The sequence below is a fragment of the Hippocampus zosterae genome, chromosome 13 (assembly GCF_025434085.1).
Source record: "Hippocampus zosterae strain Florida chromosome 13, ASM2543408v3, whole genome shotgun sequence".
In the NCBI taxonomy this organism is placed as follows: Eukaryota; Metazoa; Chordata; class Actinopteri; order Syngnathiformes; family Syngnathidae; genus Hippocampus; species Hippocampus zosterae.
The window spans coordinates 22,626,383-22,645,502 of NC_067463.1; the positions used below are offsets into that span (position 1 = coordinate 22,626,383).

General features: G+C 49.9%; 1 protein-coding gene across 1 annotated transcript; it reads right to left on the minus strand.

The window, feature by feature from the left end:
- Nucleotides 1-520: 520 nt before the first annotated feature.
- On the minus strand, nt 521-18,860 carry radil (Ras association and DIL domains). Its single transcript, XM_052085202.1, has 21 exons — nt 18,704-18,860; nt 16,378-16,488; nt 15,628-16,120; nt 14,434-14,529; nt 13,405-13,520; nt 13,184-13,336; nt 12,796-13,107; nt 12,423-12,717; nt 11,723-11,853; nt 11,256-11,293; nt 10,974-11,125; nt 10,637-10,749; nt 9,438-9,554; nt 9,199-9,322; nt 7,590-7,762; nt 7,049-7,199; nt 5,450-5,649; nt 4,105-4,369; nt 1,706-1,854; nt 1,381-1,520; nt 521-992 (listed from the first exon to the last, which is right to left on the minus strand). Exons 1-21 carry the CDS (start codon nt 18,722-18,724, stop codon nt 893-895), a joined length of 3,450 nt encoding a protein of 1,149 aa, XP_051941162.1. The 5' UTR covers nt 18,725-18,860; the 3' UTR covers nt 521-892.
- Nucleotides 18,861-19,120: the final 260 nt, after the last annotated feature.

A 19,120-nucleotide genomic window follows, 5' to 3' on the forward strand; every position in this document is an offset into this window, starting at 1 on the left:
TGATGACGACCTTTTCCTGGCAGATTTAGCGCCCTGACTCGACAGGAAGCAGTGTCCAAATTTGGTCCGGAGCGGAAAAACATGCTGAAAAGTGAAGAAGAAACACTTGGAACAGTTTGAAATATTTTATCATGTAAAAAAAAAGCAAAAGAAAAAGTCATTAGTGTTTTTTTTTTAACTCTAATCATCACAAGAATTCAAGTTGCAAACAGCAGTGGGCCGAGCGCTTGTCAACAGCGAATCCTCAAAATGATCCCAAAACTTGGATGCCGTTCTCAGCTCTTGCTTTTTGCATGCAGTCTCATAAAAAAAAAAAAAAAAACGGCAGACTTCCTTTTTCATGACGGGCAAGTGCACCCAATTTCGTGTTGAAACTGGTATTTATTTATTTTTATTAGTTTTTTTTCCTCACTTTCCAAAGGTCAGTATTGAGTCAATTCACCCAAAATGGCCGACTTCCTGTTTTTAAAAAAAGCATGGCTCCTTGATGCTTTTTTAAAATGTGCATCTTTTTTTGATATATATATTTTTGTCCACCAAGTTATGGGTTGATTCGCAAAACTTGTCTGGAACTTTTTTTTTGTGGGTGAGCGGGGGGGCGACTTGAGTGACTTTTCATCGGCATGCATGCACTTGCAGAATCTTCTTTGGCCCTAACGATAAAAGTGGAACAAAAAAATATCAAAGAGTTCATGTGTCCCATAGTGATGACATCATAGCCACCGTCCACGTCACGAGCAAACGAGGCAGAACGTCAGCGAATCAGCCAAACGATAAGCGGAAGTAAGAATGTTTGCCCCGCCCCCCGCCCCCATCCTGCAAGCGATTACTGTCACTTTCCCGACCGGAGGCCGATAGATTGACAGCTCGCTCGGCCCGTCCGTCCGTCTCGTCAGCAGGAAGAGGCGCTGATCTTTTCCGACACTTCCGGGTTCGACTTGGCCACCAGGAAGCGGAGGCGACCCCCTCCCAGGCGGATTAGATCCACCGCACTGCACGCAATGAGAAAGGAAAGGCAAAGCTTGAGTTCATCCTTGTGTCATTTCCCAAGACAGATCAAGTTTGAACCCCCCCCCCGACAGACATCCTGTTCATTTTTGCATATTCCTCCTGCTGATTTGATTTTTTTTGTAGGTGTCAAGGTGCTTCGCGCCTCCCAATTTTTGTACCCCAGGTCCAAGTTCCACCTCAGGACTTTGTCAAACCTCGGTAGGGGGCGGTACAGAGCCATTTTTTTCTTCTAGCCTTTTCCACATTGGAGGACTGGCATATCAATTGAAAATCAATGGCGATGCCACAGATACATTTCAACCCCCCCCCCCAAAAAAAAACATCAACAAAAATGTGTGGAAGGCACTCTCATCAAGCGCAGATGCGTACCTCTGGTAGTCGGCTCCGATCAGGCTGGTCCCGTTGACGGCCAGGATCCGATCGCCAATCCTCAGCCGGCCATCGGATGCCGCCGGCCCGTCGGGGATGAGCGTGCGGATGTAGATGCCCGGGGCGTTGAGGGGCGTGTGCTGAGGTGGGGTGGGGGGGGGAAGGGGAATGTGACTAACCAGATTTTTAAAAAATACTATATATATTTTTTTTAAACAGATTTTCAAATTTTGACTTTGATCAATTCTGAATGGATTCAAAATCTTTTTTTTTTCTCGATTCTTCTTCCCTTAGATATCGAAAGATATTCAGTGATCGATCTCACCAGGCCGTCGATGAGTCCCATGCCGAGTCCGTACGGTCCTTTGTCCAGTTCCACTACAAACACCACACACATGTCATCAGGAATGGGGGGGGCACCCGGGGACGAGGACCACATGGGGAAGGGGAAATCACAGCCACGAGTAACACAGCCTGCAGAGGGCACACACATGCACACACACACAGAGGGGCTTGCTAAGGGCTCCACACACACACACACACACAGCCGAAAAAAAAAGACCATGTGTAGTAAGGTGAGGGCGGCCCGGTAGTCCAGTGGTTAGCACGTCGGCTTCACAGTGCAGAGGTACCGGGTTCGATTCCGGCTCCGGCCTCCCTGTGTGGAGTTTGCATGTTCTCCCCCAAAACTGCACACCTCTTTCCACTTTCAAGTCCCGTCTAAAAACACGCCTGTTCAGGATTGCCGACAACACATAGCTCTTCCATTTCCTATGATTTTATGTCCTGTTTTGATATCACATCTCGTTTACAAATTTTTACATTGTATTTTCTTATTGTCTGTCCAGTGTCCTTAGGTGGCATGAAAGGCGCTTTTAAATAAAATGCATTATTATTATTATTATTATTATTAAGGCGTTTTTAGCCGAAAAAAAGTACCATGTATTGGAAGGCGTTTTTAGCCGAAAAAAACGACCATGTATAGTAAGGCGTTTTTGGCCCCAAAATAACGACCATGTACACTAAGGCGTTTTTGACCGAAAAAAACGACCATGTTTTTTTTAGTCGAACGATACGACCATGATTAATAAAAAATACTGCTTCACTGCTTCACTGCTTTACTGCTCTACGTGGTGCTTTGGTTCAGTGGTAGAGTGATGCAGTGCCACACCAGAGGTTGAGTGTTCAATCCTTGTTTGTTGCAACAATGTCGGCTAATTTCGGCTAAAAATGCCTTACTATACATGGTCGTTTTTTTTGGCTAAAAATGTCGTCCAAAAATATCTTACTATACATGGTCGTTTTTTTTCGGCTCAAAACGCCTTACTATACATGGTCGTTTTTTTTTCGGCTAAAAACGCCCTAATATACATGGTTGTTTTTTTTTTCAGCTAAAAACGCCTTACTATACATGGTCGTTTTTTTTGCCCAAAAATGCCTTACTATACATGGTCGTTTTTTTTTCGACCAAATATGCCTCACTAAATACATGGTCGTTTTTTTCGGCTAAAAACGCCTTACTATACATGGTCGTTTTTTTTGCCCAAAAATGCCTTACTATACATGGCCGTTTTTTTCAGCCAAAAACGCCTTACTATACATGGTCGTTTTTTTCGGCTCAAAACGCCTTACTATACATGGTCGTTTTTTTCGGCTAAAAACGCCTTACTATACTATGTCGGTTTTTTGGGCTAAAAACGCCGTACTATACATGGTCGTTTTTTTCGGCTAAAAACGTCTTACTATACATGGTCGTTTTTTTTCGGCTAAAAATGCCTTACTATACATGGTCGTTTTTTTCGGCTAAAAAAGCCTTACTATACATGGTCGTTTTTTTCGGCTCAAAACGCCTTACTATACATGGTCGTTTTTTTTCGGCTCAAAACGGCTCATCGTTCACTTCAAAGAGCCGGCTGTTTGTACCGGCTCGTTCGCGACCGACACATCACTTGTGAAAATGTAGGTGATTGAACAGTCGGAGGTGCTGCCAAAAAGAACCCTTTCTGCACTCAAATACAATGAAATTAATTCAGTTCATGACATGTACAAATGTTTGTTTTCCTAACACACTGTCCATTCACACTGTCATACTGTCCATTCACACTGTCATACTGTCATTCACACTGTCAAGTCCTTGGCCTTGGCCTCGGGTTGCCGGTCGCAACACTGCTTGGACGCAACACTGACACACACACACAAAGACAGCGACGCAAGTGGAGCTCGGAGCGGGAGGGTTCCGGAAACATGCACTTCTACGCGCCGCCAGCAGGGGTCATTGTTTCATTGCTAAATATATTGGATACGGTATTTTTATGGCAACACTGCCACCTAGTGTACGGTCAGAGAGCATAACAAAGTACCTTCGGACACCCATTTCATTACTTCTAAAAGTAAAGTTTTCATCATTCTTATTTTATTTGATCAGAACTACTTTTGTGTTGTGAAATATTTGTTTGAGTTGCATCAGCTTTGTCAGGAGCGCCCTCAAATCCCGACTACGTGGGCAATCATTCAAATATTTTCACAGGTTGATGTGAGCATGAAGATGTCAACATCAATTTTGGTGACCGTCGATCACAGTTTTGGCAGACCAAGGCGACGTTGGGATTCCTACATGACAAGTTTTAGTCAATTTGAGCGCTCACGTAAACAGAGGAGCTCACGCTTTGCTCTTATTGGACCCCCGCCGGCGCAAGGGATCGTGGGTATGGCCCAAAGTCCTACCTTCCATGCCGTTAGCGATGAATCCATTGGCCTTTTTGCCACATCCGTTCACCTGCGGGGCTGCGCCCCCTCCCTCGGAGTAGCCCGTTGTGGTGGGCGGGTGCTGGGGGTGAGGTTGAAGATGATGAAGATGGTGTTGCTGTTGTTGGGCGCCGCACCCATTCCTTCGGAAACTCTGCGTTTGGCCACGGCCGTTTTCTTGCTCGCCGTCGCCGGAGGCTGAGCGTGGGCTGCCGTGCGTCAAGGGCAGGGGCAGCAACTCCCTCTAGAGGTGTAAATAGGAACTACATGAAGTACAATCGAAGCCGGAAGATATATCTGGGACCTTTTCATGTTTCTTCCAGACCGTAGAATTCCTGTGTTAATTTGAGGCCTTTAAGGGGCGGGGTCTGGTGAGTGACAAGCGGAGAGAAGCCTTGTATTTCGAGGAGGAGCTAATTGTGTTAGCGGAAGCGCACTTTCGTCCATTTTTTTAAAGTTGATAACATGAAGCAAAAGTAGGTCGACACACAAATTTGATTCAAAATCCATCGCATTACCTAATCATTCAATAGAGCAATTCAGCGGTGCTCAAATGTTTTCCACCAAGTAGGGCTACCGCCCCCCCCCCCCCCCCCCCGAAAATAAATCGCACTCAAAGGACCACTAAAATGACCTAAACATTAAAATACAGGAGTGTTCACCAAAAATCTAACCAAATTTGTAGAAAAAAAAGATTAAATTATCCAAGAATAAAGCCCCAAATTTTGCATTAAAATGAAAAAAAGAAATAAATCAACACATCGGGGGCATTTGTTGGGCAATTGGCAGCAAAACTGGGCCCCCTTTCATGCAAATAGTGGCTGATGAAGGCGTCCGTTTTGGGAGGAGACGTCTTCACGATGATGATGTGTTCTAAGATGGAGGATTACGGTCTAGTCGGCCCACTGATGAGACAGCCTGACCGCTAAGCAGATTAGCCATGATTTAACCATGTCTAGCTTCTTCTTCTTCTTCTCTGCGCGTGTGTGTGTGTGTGTGTGTGTGTGTGTGTGTGTGTGTGTCTGTGCGCGCAAGTACGCATGTGCGCGAGATTTTGTCTTTCATTTGAAAGATTACCAAGAAACTCCTCAACCAGCACAGCTGCTTACGCGCAGATTACATTGTTGTTAGCCGTGCGTGCGTGCGCGTGTGCATGTGCGCTAACAGAAGTACACACTACGTCCCCGCGTGGTCCGACCGTTGCTCAAAAACAGCGACCCTTCACGCCGAGTTTAGCTTTCAAGTCACGGCATCGGGGGTGGCTTGATGTAAATGAGGCCCGCGGTTGCATCACAATGTGCTGGGCGTCGGGACTTGGCTTCACCTGAACATCGGCCGCATTGTTGTTGTTGCCGTTAGCGAGCGTGGCGTGCGTCTTGGCACGCAGGCCCCAAAGGAAGTGTCGTACGTAGAGCAGCTGTCGGTAGACGCTGTCTTCCACGCGTTCGGCGTCCAGGTCCACGCCGAAGCCGCCGCTGGGCAGCACGATGGGAGGGTGGTTCTCAAAGCTCTCCAGGAGGTCCACTGAATGGATGCGCAGATAGATGGAGCCGCGTTAACGCCGCGTTAGCCTTTCGCATTTGATTTGCGCGGCTTATTTATTCGGGACAGCGATTGGCCGCTTTCATTTCTGTCATCACAGCAAGTGTTACGTTCACCGGTGGCTGTAAAGTCACGAAAAGAGACTTTCTGGCAGGACTACATCTTTCTGTTGCGACTTGGACAATTTTTCAGGCCGAGGACCTTCACTCGGCACTCGAACCTCCCTTTGGGACGACAACTTGCTCTCAAGAATAAGGTCTTCTCCCAAGAGGAGAGCTTGCTCCCCGGAAGGCAATCTACTCTCAAGACGAGAACCATCTTTCAGGACCAGATCCTTCTCTCTGGACTCCCACTCGGGACTGGCACCTCCACTTGAGACTAGAGCCTACTTTATGGACTACAACCATTTGTCTGGAGAAGAACCATCTCTCAAGACAAGACACTTCTGCTGAAACGATATATTCCTCTGGACAACAGCCAACTCACGAGACTATTGCATTCCTTCAAGACCAGAAGATCCTCTGCAAACCACAACCCCCCTCAAGACTAGTTCCTCTTCTTGAGACTAGAGCCTACTTTCTGGACGACAAACTTGTCTCAGAACCTTCTCTCAAGACAAGACACTTCTGCTGAGACGATACATTCCTCTGGACTACAGCCCACTCTCAGGACCATTGCATTACTTCAAGACCAGAAGATCCTTTGCAGCCCACAACCCCCCCGCCCCCAAGACTAGTTCCTCTTCTTGAGACCAGAACCTACTTTCTGGACGACAAACTTCACCCAGGACCAGAATCTTCTCTCAAAACTATACACTTCACTTCCTCTCGATTCCAACCTTTTCTTAGGATCAGAACATTCTTTCAAGACCTCCTCTTGAGACTAAAACCTACTTTCTGGACTCCAAGCTTCCCTCAGAATCTTCTCTTGAGACTAGTGCTACCTTTCAGGACTCAAACTTGCTTCTGGGCTCCAGCATTTTCTCAGGCATTCTTTCAAGATTAGAACCTTCTTTGTGGGCCACAACCTCCCCTCGGGACTAGCACCTCCACTTGAGACTAGAGCCTTCTTTCTGGACTCCAAACTTTTCTCAGAACTAGAACCTTCTCCCTCGACTGGCACCTTCTCTCTGGGTTCAAGTGTTCTTCTGGACTCCAACCTACTATCAACACCAACTACAGACCCTTGCCTCAAGAACCTCAAGAACCTCAAGAACCAGAAGATCTCAACCTACTCCCTGTTTTGAAAGGAGCACTTTTTTTCTGGTTAGTTTGGTTTTATAGTACAACACACACACATCGCTGTCTGGCATCCACGGACGAACGCCGAGCGAGTCAACCTGATGCCGGGCCTCGTCCCGACTCTCTCGCCGACTGTGCACCTGTGCGGTAGATGTAGGCCTCGTCCTCGCTGGCGGGCTGCCAGGCGGGCACGGGTCCGGTGTCTGCGGTGATCTGGTATTGGGTCAGGATCCTGTGCAGCTGCACCGGCTTCAGGGACGAGTGCTCGCCGGATAACACTCGCCAGCTCATCTGCATGCGGTGAAGGGAACTCTTAGACCAGGCGCATGAAAGTACTTGTATTTATTTCCTGTATTTACAACGTATTTGACCGCCCACCCACCAAAAAAATTGATTTATTAAGATAAAATCTCATAATAATGGATACTATATGTTGAGCAAATGTTTTGGGGGGTTATTAAAATGTAGTTAAATTAGTGAGAAATTTTTAAAAATAAAATTTAAAATACATCGTTGAATTTATTTTTTAAAAAATAGTAGGTTCATTCGCATTTTAGGTGAAAAACTTTTTGTTTTGTAATTCATATTGACTCCCAAAAAGAAAATCGGTTCAGGCGATGAAAGTTTTCGATCAACAACATTTGAGCGTGCCGATTCCACTTCCGGCGACTTCCGGCTTGCCTGCGTGAGCTGCTGCGGCGGCGTGGCCAGGACGGCAACGGCGCTGTTGAGTTTGCTGAAGAATTTGTCCGCCAGATGTCCCCAGGACGACTTGCGGGCCCATTCCGTCACCATCCGCAGACACGCTTGCATCTGCAGAACTTTGGAACGCTGGAACCAGCCACGCGACGGACCTGCGCGCAAAATAGACATTGGGTACAAACAGAAATGGCTTTTGCCGTGAGTACCGCTCACCGAATCCATGAAGGACATTTCCAAAAACCGGAACCTGAAAACGATTATTTGTGTGAATGCGTATGGACTGTTCCGCGTGCAGCGGCTGAAGCTGCTTTTAGCTTCTTGAGCTAATTGCCAGAGATTGACTGATCGCTGCTATTTGATGAAACGGCACTTCAAATATTGCGCCATATGTCTTGGACACACACACACACACACACGGGGTTGTGTAATAGGTTTAAGTCTCGGCATCCACTAATCTCAGGGACCACAGACGAGACATCGCTTGACCTCCCTTGCAAAGGTGTCACAAAGCTCCGCCGCAACTGCTTCCCACCCGCACCAAACAAAGAGCTACGCTAGGTAACGCTAATCTATTTAGCAGGTGAAAGCACAATTAGCCGCTAGCCGCTAAATTTGAAGGTTTGCCCAAAAAAACCCGCGCATGAAGCATATCCGGTTGCGTTGTTGACATTGTCGCAATGTGAAGAAAAAAAATTGTTACCATGGCAACAGAAACATCAATGCGCCACTCCGGGGAGCCAGACGGGGGCACACCTTTGCATTCATGTGAAGGTGTCGCCGTCCTCATTGTGCTGGCTAATGAAGAAATCTGACGCGTGTGTGTTGCTTACGTGTGTGTCTGCGATCCAACTTTAAAAAGTAAATTTTTCGGTTTGTTTTGTTTTTAATGTAAATTTCCAGGAGCAGGCTGGTGGAAAACTTGGTGAAGCAATATGCGGCTCTGGAATGGATTCTTTTTCTTTGTTCTTTTTTCAAAGATTCAGCCCTCAAAGCATATTTTCCTTGGCGACATGAAAGTTGAGCGGACCCAACCAAAAACCTGCGGTCAAAAAGGTGAAGGAAGTCTGCCATCTTGGTTTTAAGCGAAGCTCTCAAGGACAATTTGGGCCATTTCAAAGGTTAGCCTCGACAGTGCCCATTTGGTAGGCATGTTCATCATAAGCACCCCCCCCAAAAAAAACGCGACAGATGGACGACGGCAGATTTGGCGTCTCTGGTGACAGGTTCCACATTTTCGATGACTCTCTGCAAGACCAGAGGGGCAGAAGCAGGTTTTGACCTTTTCCCCCTTCCTCCCTTGGCTTCATTCAATCAAAGCTCCTCTTCCCACTCCCACTCGGAAAAAGAAGGAGGAGGAGGCTGATGGGAATTAGAGAGCCGAGAGGAAGGAAGGACACAGAGGACAAATCGAATGCCCCCACCCCCCTCAGCTCACACCCAAACATCTCCCTCGCCTCAAAGTGCTGACAAGGACGTGCTAACAGCCGCGAGCCTCCTCGGGGCGAGGGAAGGTCAAATGGAGGTGAGAGCCGCCCTCCGGCGGCCCCTCACGCCCCCCGCCGTGCCCCCCAAGTCATCGCCCCTTTACCTTTATCCATCAGCTGGTTGAAGAGTGACACGTTGGAGAAGAAGAAGAGGTAGGCAAACATCTGCGCCTGGATCTCCGGGTGGACCTGGAAAGCCCGCAGCAGCTCCTGGGCACTCTGGAACACCTGCGCAAGCACGCGGGCACCTCAAATCACTGGGAAACCTTTGGCCAGCCAATTCAAGCTCAAAGCAAGTTTCTTGGCTTTCTTTGTGAAGGCCAAGCATTAGGATTGAGCGTACCTGTAGGACCCTGCGGACCGGCTCTGGGAATCCGAAGCCTCCCTTCCAGCATGGTTCCGAGCTGTCCACCGGAAAGGGGTTACAGTCCAGGAGAGCAGGCAGGACCACGTACAGAGCCTGTGCATGCAAAATCCACTGATGACATCATCCCCATGAGTTAGGCTTTAGGGCTAGCGTTAGGGTTTTGGGTTGGGGTTCAGGGTTTAAGGGTTAGGGTTAGGGGTTAGGGTTGGAATTCCAGGGTTAGGGTTGGGGTGACGGTAGGGGGTTCGGGTTAGGGCCTTAGGGGTTATGGTTAGAGGCTTAGGGGTTTGGGTTAGCGAATAGGGTTGGGGTTAGGGTTAGTATTTGGGTTAGGGGTTAGGGTTAGAAAGTTAGGGTTTGAGGTTAGGGTTAAAGTAAGAGGGTTAGGGGTTTTGGGTTTCAGGGCTAGGGGGCTAGGGGGCCAGGGTTTAGGACTAGGGGGTGAGTGTTAGGGTTAGGCGGTTAGGGTCAGGGGGGGAGACGGAGAGGGTTTATGGTTCGGGATGACGGTTACAGGGTAAGAGTTAGAGCGTTAGGGTTTAGGGTTGGGATTGGGGCATTAAAGGTTAAGGTTCAAGAGTTAGGGGTTACAGTTAAGGGGTTGGGGTAGAGGGTTCGGAGTTGGGGGTAGAGAGTTAGGATTTGAGGTTAGGATTACAGTTAGACGGTTAGGGGTTTCCGGTTTTAGGGTTGGGGTTTAAGGTTAGCGGTTAGGGTTTAGTGTTACAGGTTCAGGTTGAAGATTAGGGGTTAGGATTGGTGTAAGGGTTCGCATTAGGGTTAGGGTTCGAGAGTGCAGCTTAGAGTTTCGGGTTAAGATAAAATAAGATAAGATAAGAAAAACCTTTATTAGTCTCACAATGGAGAAATAGCGGTTATGGTGAGGGTTTGAGGGTTCGGGGTTTGGCATTCGGTAGGGTTAGGAGTTATAGTTTTCCACATCTAAATCGTTTTTGATCTTACCTAAAACGCTGAATTACAAAAACCCGTCTGGTTAGTTGTCTTTGATGTTGACAGGCAAACGTACGTTTGCTTCGATGAAGCCCAATTGTCTTTGATGTTTCCGGAAGCATGCGCTCCATCAAGATTGCCAATTGTGTTGTATGCCAGGTAAGATGAGGCCTTACTTACTTGTCAGCAACCCATTGCATACATTTGCACACGTCCGTACACACCTTGGTGATGTAGTAGACGCACTGCTGGAAGGTGTACATGATGACCTCCTCCAAGATGCTCATGGCCTCCTCGTTGGCCGAGATGGTCGCCGACAGCAGAGACTCTTTGGAGCCTGCGACGCAAGAACACGCCCGCGTTTTACAAGCAAACACCGCTGAGGTCCTTTGGGGAATATCAACAACTTGCATCTTCAACTAATGAATCTGGTGAACATCAAAGACAATTTGGAGTCTTCAACCAACTTTTTTGTGAACATCAAACACAAGGTAGTCCGTCGAATGAAAGCTCTCAAGCGACTTTGAGTCGTCAGTGAACCGAACGTCAATTGTCGAGTACCTTGCAGCGTCTCCATGTTGTGCGTGTACGACGGCGCCCTCTGCTGAATGAAGTAGAGGATCTCGATGGAGTTGGACATCCAGAAGAAGATGGTCTGCAAGTCCGGGACCAGGTCCGAGATGTTGAGCAGCGATAGCGACGCCGGGTCCTGACTGCAACGCGGGCACACAAAAGGTCATGATGATTGACAGGTGACACACACACACACACACACACAAGCATGCAGCCTTCTTTTCTTTTTTTTTTTGTTCTTTTACTCTCAAGACGGAAAATGATACTCACTGCTGAGCTTGCTTCTGAGCTAACTCCTTCGTCTTCTCCTGCGCACACACACACACACACACACACACACACAAGAAAGGGCTCATTAAAGTTTAAGCGTGCACGGCTTGTACACACGCACGCTGAACAGCAAAAAGCCCACCCCCTCGATTCTGCTTTCATGACAAAAACTTGACACGTGCTATAGATTTCATTGATTCATTCTTTAAAAAAAAAAAAAAAACTTTTATAACGATGGTTTGTTTCGCTTTTTTTCATCACGGGAATTTCTTTTGGGACTCCAGCTGCGGAATGCAGCAACTGTTTTGTGGCACACTGAAATTAGGTGATTTTTTTTGTTGTTTGTTTTTATGTGTGTACGTGATATACATAAAAAAAAACAAGCACGACAGTGAAGACTGAATATCATCTAATAAGGACAAGGACAAGAAGAAGAAGGGAGGGGGGGGGGGCAGACGGTGACTGACCCAGGCCACGCTTTGGATCCGGCGGACGATCTTGAGCAGCAGTTTCCCGAAGCTTCCCGGCGGGAACGTGGAAGCCGAGTGTTGGATGCACAAACACAAAAGGTATGCCGGCGTCAGCTTGTGGTCGTCGCCTGACAACAACAACAACAACAACAAACACAGCTGTTGTCTTTGAGGTTCATGACCCAAAAAAAACAAAACAAAATTTTGTTTGTTTGGTTTCGGACTAAACTGAGTTTGACAAAAAAGAAGTCGCGTGGCTATTGAGAGGTGGTGATTGAGTAAAAATTTTTCTTGGCTGTTGATGATGTTGTCTTCAAAGGTTTAAAAGAACACATCAAGTCAAGTCAAGTCAAGAGTATTTCTGGAGCACTTTCAAACAGATTTTAACATACACAATAAACAGTAAGACAAATCGGTAATAAAAGGCGGTAGAAAGCAACAAGCAGTAAAATCAAGAACAAATCTAAGTCATGCTGAGTCCAACGCCAAAGAATATGGAAAGGCGCTTAGAAATCAAACTATGATATTAAACCGCCTTTGATGTTCACAAAAACCCAGGGGGGACGGGGAGGGGGGGATGGTGAAAAAACAGGCGTTAGTCTGGAAACTGTCTTTGATGTTGATGTGAAAACGGGCGCTCGCTTCACTGAAGACGCGAAACGGCGGTTCGCAAAGGGCCGCCCGTCGGTGGCGTTACCTCCAGGCTCGATGAGCGACATGATGCGGTCGAGCAGCTGGTCTTCGTGAGCCGGCTCAAACTCCAACTGCAGCTTCCTCTTCTGTCCTCCTCTCGCCGCCGCCGCCGCCGTCCCGCCGCCGCGGGCTTTGATGGGGCGCGGTCCGAGGCCCCGCCGCGCGGCCGGCCCGTCTTTGAGCGCCGATCCGCACAGCTCGCACGTGCCGGCGTCCTCCGCCCCGCCCTCGTAGAGCTGGCCCAGGCTACGGAGGCGCGCCAGGGTCTGGGCGGGCAGAGGCTTGGCGCCCGTGGGGTCCTTGGACCAAAACGCGTTTGATGACGTTGATAAAAAGCATGATGCCGGGGGGGGGGGGGGGGGGGGGGGGGGACTCGCCTTGTACAGGAAGATGTAGTGCGCGCCGAAGGAGAGCAGGTCGCCGTGGCGCAGCGCGGTGGAGCGCTCGCAGCGGGAAAAGTTGACCAGCACGGTGGCGTCGAGGACGGGCTCCACCGCCACGCAGGACGGGTGCGGGGCCTCCGTCTCGGGCCGGTCCGCCTTAGCGTGGCGGCGCGGGGCGGCAACGCGGCGCAGCCGGCAGTGCAGCGGCAGGACGTCGGGCGAGAAGAGGCAGATGTTGGGGCGAGCCGACGGCGTCTCCTGGCCCACCGTGTGCTGCTCGCGGTTCAACAGGTACACCAGGCAGTCCTGGAAGGCGCACGGGGAACAAGCGCCGGTGTCTTTGACGCCCAGCCAACACCCGCTTTCGTTTGTCCCGCCTCACTTGTTTGTTGTACCCCTGAAGCAACAGGAGATGCGGCGACTGGTAGAGCGAGTGGCGCACTCCGCCCTGCCCGCCGGACGCCGCCACCTCTCGGCCCCGGTAGGGCCCCGGAAGGGTGGAGTAGTAGCGCTTGGGCTCCTCGCCCGCCGACAACTACGCGCACACGCAAAAGGACACGTCAGGATGATTGACGTCCGGCGAGAAGCCCGCCGAGGTCGCACCTGGTTGAGACTGGTCTCGCTGAGACTGCGACACAGCGACGAGTTGCCGGAGCGAGGCAAGGTCAAAGCCCCCTTGGCCCGGTTCCTCTGCAGCTTGCGGGCCTGAGCGTTGATGTCTAATCAAAAAGCAAGACAAAAAAAAAACAGGAAATCAAGACCACGGATTGATTCCATTCGGGGGACGAAAACGAGGACTTCAGACGTCAGAGCGATGGAGAACATGTCGCAGCGAAAAACTCTCAACTCTCAACGGCCGGCCGGGCTTGGTTCGTCTTTGATGTTTTTTTTGTCACAAAAACAACAAAAGAAAATCAAAGCACCAAAGGCGGGAAACGATCCCTTTAATGCAAATCGGCGACGGCTGAAACGATGAAATGAAGAGGAGCCGCACACCAAATTTGGGGCACGGATCAAGCAAAGAAAATAAAAAACTAAACGTGAAACAACAGACCACGACAAACAGCAAAGATAAGTCGGTCGAGAGAGAAAAGTAAAAACGAAATGTGAAATCGCGACAAACTCTCAAACGTCGACATGTAAACTAACCCGTGCAACGACAAAACGGAGAGAAGCAAGCACAGAAATGGCAAAAGCTGAAACGACGAATCGCAAAACCCCAAAACATGAAACCAGGTCAAAACTGTTGCTTTCTTATTCATCTCGTTAGCATTAGCATTTTGGTCACATGACATAAAAAACATGAAACGGTGACGCGAGAAACAGCTCGACGGGCCGAGGCCAACAAAAGACAAGCATTAGCATTCCGAATCGACGGGCTGCGTGTCCAAAACGTGGTGGAGGGCGGGGTGGCACGTGTGGAACAACAGCAAAAAGCAACAAAAAAATGCCACTTTCTTGATTTTTTTTTCCTTTTTCATTCCACTCATGCATTGACCAATGAGGTAATGGATGAGAAGGCGAACAGGAAGAAGACGCATACAGTTGATGTGAAAGGTGAAAAGGGGGGTCGGGGGGGGTTGGTCTCCACGGCGATGACTGACAGCCGGCCTACCTGAGGCCAGTCCCCACCTTTGGAGCCCGACTGGGCCGCCCGAGCCGACCGCAGAGGGGAGCTCCTGTGCATGCGACCCATTAGAGCCACCAGGAAGTGGGGGGCTTTGGGCCCTACAGCGGGGAGGGGGCAGGGGTTCAGAGGCTGAGAAAACACATAGCCCCTCCACCCAAAACATCATAACAGTACAAGTCGACGGCATCAAATGACGGAGCCTTGGAAAGGGACAAAACTGCGTCTAAAATCGCCGCTTCGAGACAAAGCGGCCATGGTTTCTTGAGACTTTTTTTTGCGTGTTTACATTGCTACATGTCTATATTCCTCTAAACAGGTTGTAACTGGGAAGTAAATTCCGAGTTCGTTTCTCGCATGCTTGGACAATAAATCAGATATTGATTCTGATCTCGTGTCCCAAAGGTAACGTCGCTATGGAGGCTGAATTTTCAACAACAACAAAACTCAACGGGGGGGGGGGGGGGGCATGATCAAGTGACACCGAGCATACCTTGAGATTGCCAAAGTGGACATGGGATCTGAAGACAGTTATTTTTTTTGCGGGGGGGGGGGGGATTCCAGTGGCTTTCCAGACTGAATTTTCAACAACAACAACAAAAAGGAAACATTATCAAGTCTAACATTTGGATCATGAATGAATGGATGCAAGGACCCCTGAAGATTTGATGTGTCTTTCCAGGCATGGTTTTTGAAACGTTTTTGTTGGTTCACTCATATTGGACATGGATACCAAATTTCATGTCCCTAAATGAATCTGGTTATGTGTGCTGATTATTTATTGTTATTATTTCTCAACGGCAGGGGCATGATCAAATCAAGAAGAGGGCTTTTTCAGGGCATGGCTTTCTGAGACGTTTTTGTGGGTCTACTTGTGATTGATGGGCCTACCAAATTACACCGTGTTAAATTAATCTGCCTTCAGCGAGGGCACTAGCAAGTCAGAATGGAGACTTGAAACCAAAATGGAAGACTTCCTCTGCGTTTTGGGGCGAGGCGGGGCTACTTGCGACTTTTTTTGTGGGTCCACTCATGATAAACAGGCCTCCCAAATTTCATGATGCGAATTCAATCTGGCGATGGGGGCTGAATTTTAAAAAAAAATCCACGGAGGAATTAAACATTGAACATGTGCATTCCTGTTTGTATGTGTTCCCGTGTGTGTGTTCCTGCACACGAGTGTACGTGTTCCTGCTGACCAGCCGTGATGGTGTCCTTCTCCTTGGCGTTGAGTTCATCCACCTCGGCTCTCCTGCGTAGCTCGAAGCGTCGCGCGTGTCCTTCTCGAGGCTTCCACAGCTCCTGCAGCAGCAGCGGCTTCTCGTTGTCGCCGAGCGCCCGCAGGCATTCGGTGCGCCAGGCGCCGCCGACCCCCTCCAGGCGCCCAATCACGTCGCAAAGCACGTAGGAGTGGGCGGCGTCCTTGTTGAGCGAGTAGCGCTCCAGCGCCTCCTTGACCAGCTCCTGAGCGCTGGAGCGCGGCGTGGCCAGGACGCTCTTGTAGTTGGCGCCGGCGCAGATCTCGTCGCCGAAGATCTTCAGGACGCCCGGCGCCGAGCTTTGGGTGGAGAGCTCGGCCGGGTCGTCCTCCGGTCGCTCCGGGGCCTCGGTCGCCGAGCGCCGGTCGCAGCGGGCGTTGGTTCCCGCTTCGGCCGGGACGCGGTCGCGGTAGCTCAACGTGCGGTACAGGACCTGGCGAGCACACGTGACGCGGTTCACAACCTTGAAGTGTTCTTTTTAGACCTTCCGGGATCCCTTTCGGGGCTTGACGGCCTTTTTCATGCCTCCTAAAAACGCACGGGTTCTTTCCAAGTAGGAAGCCTGTGGGGCACTTTGCATTGAGCCGTGTGAATTCTGCCTAGCGACAAGTGGCCTTTTCAAATATCACATTTTGATTGCATTTCAGGACTCGGTGGCATTTTGGATTCAGCGTCTGTGTGTGCGCATACCTGCGTAAAGGTCCTGCTCTGGCGTTTTAGTCGGCTCTTGGAGGGCAGGGACATGCTGGCCCCGGAGGAAGAACCGTAAAACATTTTTGCGCTGTCGGGTCCGTCACACTGCTGGTGACACACATCCATTAGTGACACACATTCAGTGTGGGGACGTACGTGTGTGTGTGTGTGCATATACCTTGTTACAAATTCAGTAGCAGGTAATGAATCTCAGGATGCGTTTTGAGGGACATTTCAGTCAATGTTTCACTTTGGCTCTTGAGCTGAAACGTAATAAATGAATTTAGTCAAGCATCATTTGACTTTTTCTTTAGCGCATCGGAAGCGATGCAAAATCCTCATTTGAGATCACATCGTTTTCTGGGGCTCTGTAATGGTGTGTGTTTCACGGCGTCAACACCATTTTGTGGGTCACCAAGGCAAAATGGTGGCCGTGTGTGTGTGTGTGGATGGGAGGGGTTTGCCGTCCCCGGGTTTGAGTTAACCGCGGCCAAGTAGCCAGATTAGCGTGGATTAGCGGGCATTTAAAATAGTCACGTTATCCGGGCAGCAGGAGCTCTTGCATAGTCAGCGCCAACAACGCCTCCCCCCACCCACGCACCCCCACACGGCCACCTACACATCCCCCCCACACCCCCTTTCGAGAACACCCAGACGCGTTCAGGGACTCCCCGCTGATAATAATAGCAGGCAAACGTTGGACTCTCAGCATTCACCCAATCAAGGGTTTGGGGGGCAACAATATCAAAGATGACTTATTTGACATGAACGTGATTTTCTTTTTTTTTTTCGATTCGATTCGATTTCGATTTTTTTTTCAAGCATTCAATCAATAAATGGGAGCGCTCGACTCCAAGCATTGCCACTGTGACGGATTTGAATGCGCTCGTGTGAATTCTCAACTCTCAGCATTCACGCTGCTGTGGAGAGGGCGTGGCCTGTGCCACCACATGATCTCTCTGAGCCAATCGTTCAACGGCTTTGAGCGCTTGCGCGGGCCTCTCTCAACTTTAGGACAAAAACAGGGTTCGGCAAAAAACTAACTTGATGCTCATCTCACAGCATTCACTCCATTTCTGAAGACCACGTGTTTCCTGAACATCACCGTGAGCTCTCAGCAGTCACATATTTCGAAGATGCATCGGAGGGATATTTGCATCGGCATTTGCGTGACATCTTTTCGCCTTTTAGCATTTTCTTCATTTGCTTAAATGATGAGAAAATGTTCATGCTCAACTCTCAGTATTACCTCTCCCTAGCTACTTCTTCCAGCTCTCCCCGGGGGATCCCGAGGCTTTCCCAGACCAGCTGGGTGACATAGTCTCTCCAGCGTGTCCTGGGTCTTCCTCGGGGTCTACGAGGAAGACATGCCCGGAACACCTCACCAGGGAGGCGCTCAGCAGGCATCCCAATCAGATGCCCAAGCCACCTCATCTGGCCTCCTCTCGATGCGGAGGAGAAGCGGCTCGACTCTGAGCCCCCTCCCGGATGAACGAGCTTCTCACCTTATGTCTAAGGGAGAGCACCCACCCGGACACCCAGCGGAAAAAAACTCATTTTGGCCGCTTGTATGCGGGATCTCGTTCTTTCGGTCGCGACCGCCATTCACCCAATGAGTTTGAATCGGTTGATGGGTTTTAGTTTTCCCAAAGATTCACACAAGCAGTTGTGCGAATGCCGAATGTTCCGATTCGTGAATGCTGAGTCGCCATCAGTAAGAGCAAGATCGGACTAAAGCTCGACTATCTCAGCATTCATTCAATGTCAATGTCATGCGAACACTTGACTCTCAGCATTCAACAGACAACCGTGGCGGAGTGATTTCAGGCACGTTAGCATTCGTGGGGTGACAGCGGTTGACAGGTTATGGAGGCTCAACTTCAAATTCTTTTAGCACGCCCGCATATGGAGGTACATAATTTAGCAATACGTTGCGAGTTCCGCATTCCCTCAATACGGGGCAAAGCAATGCGAATGCTCGACTCGATACATTCACACCGCAAAGGGTTTCAAGCTATCATCGGTGAGAACACCGCGGTCTCGGCGGGCATTCGAACGATGTTTCGAAACAAAGCAGCTTCTCTCGGCATTTCCAACATTGAAGGGCTCAATCTGTTGACCCGATGGTCGCTCGTGGCAACCGGCGGAGCGACGCGCCGCGGCTCACAGTCCCCCCCGAATATGAATCCGCCGACGAGGCGTCTTGCTCGGCGCAGGTGGCGGCGACGGAGCACCGCGGCCGTCTCCCAACCCGCAGGTGTGTCGGATCAAGTGCGCCACCGGCCTGCCTCGTGAATCGGGAACGAAAATACTTGTTACGCACCTTACAAGTGGGACGCTTCATTCACAGCGAGTGCACGAAATAGATCCGAAAAGTTGCCGCGCGGGGGTCCGCCGCCGCCGGGTGTCTGCATTGCGAGGCTCCATGATGCCGGAGGCTCCTCCGAGGCGCTCGTTCCGCCGGCACGCTTTCTCTCAAAATGACGCGAGGGGGGTGGGGGGGATACAAGCGTCCGGTTGTCCCCGCTAAACAGCCCCGTCAGCTCGGATACCGAGCAGCCGCGGTGCGACCCCGCCTCGGTGCGTACATCTCCGCCGCCTGGCCGGCAATGCCCACAGGCTCCCGGCAACCGCATTCCACCGTCCGGTGGGGTTTGAGAGCCGAGTGCTCACGGAAATGGCCGAGTGCAGACCGATCCGCGGCCCGAGTCCAACACCGGTGGCACGCGGAGACAGTGAC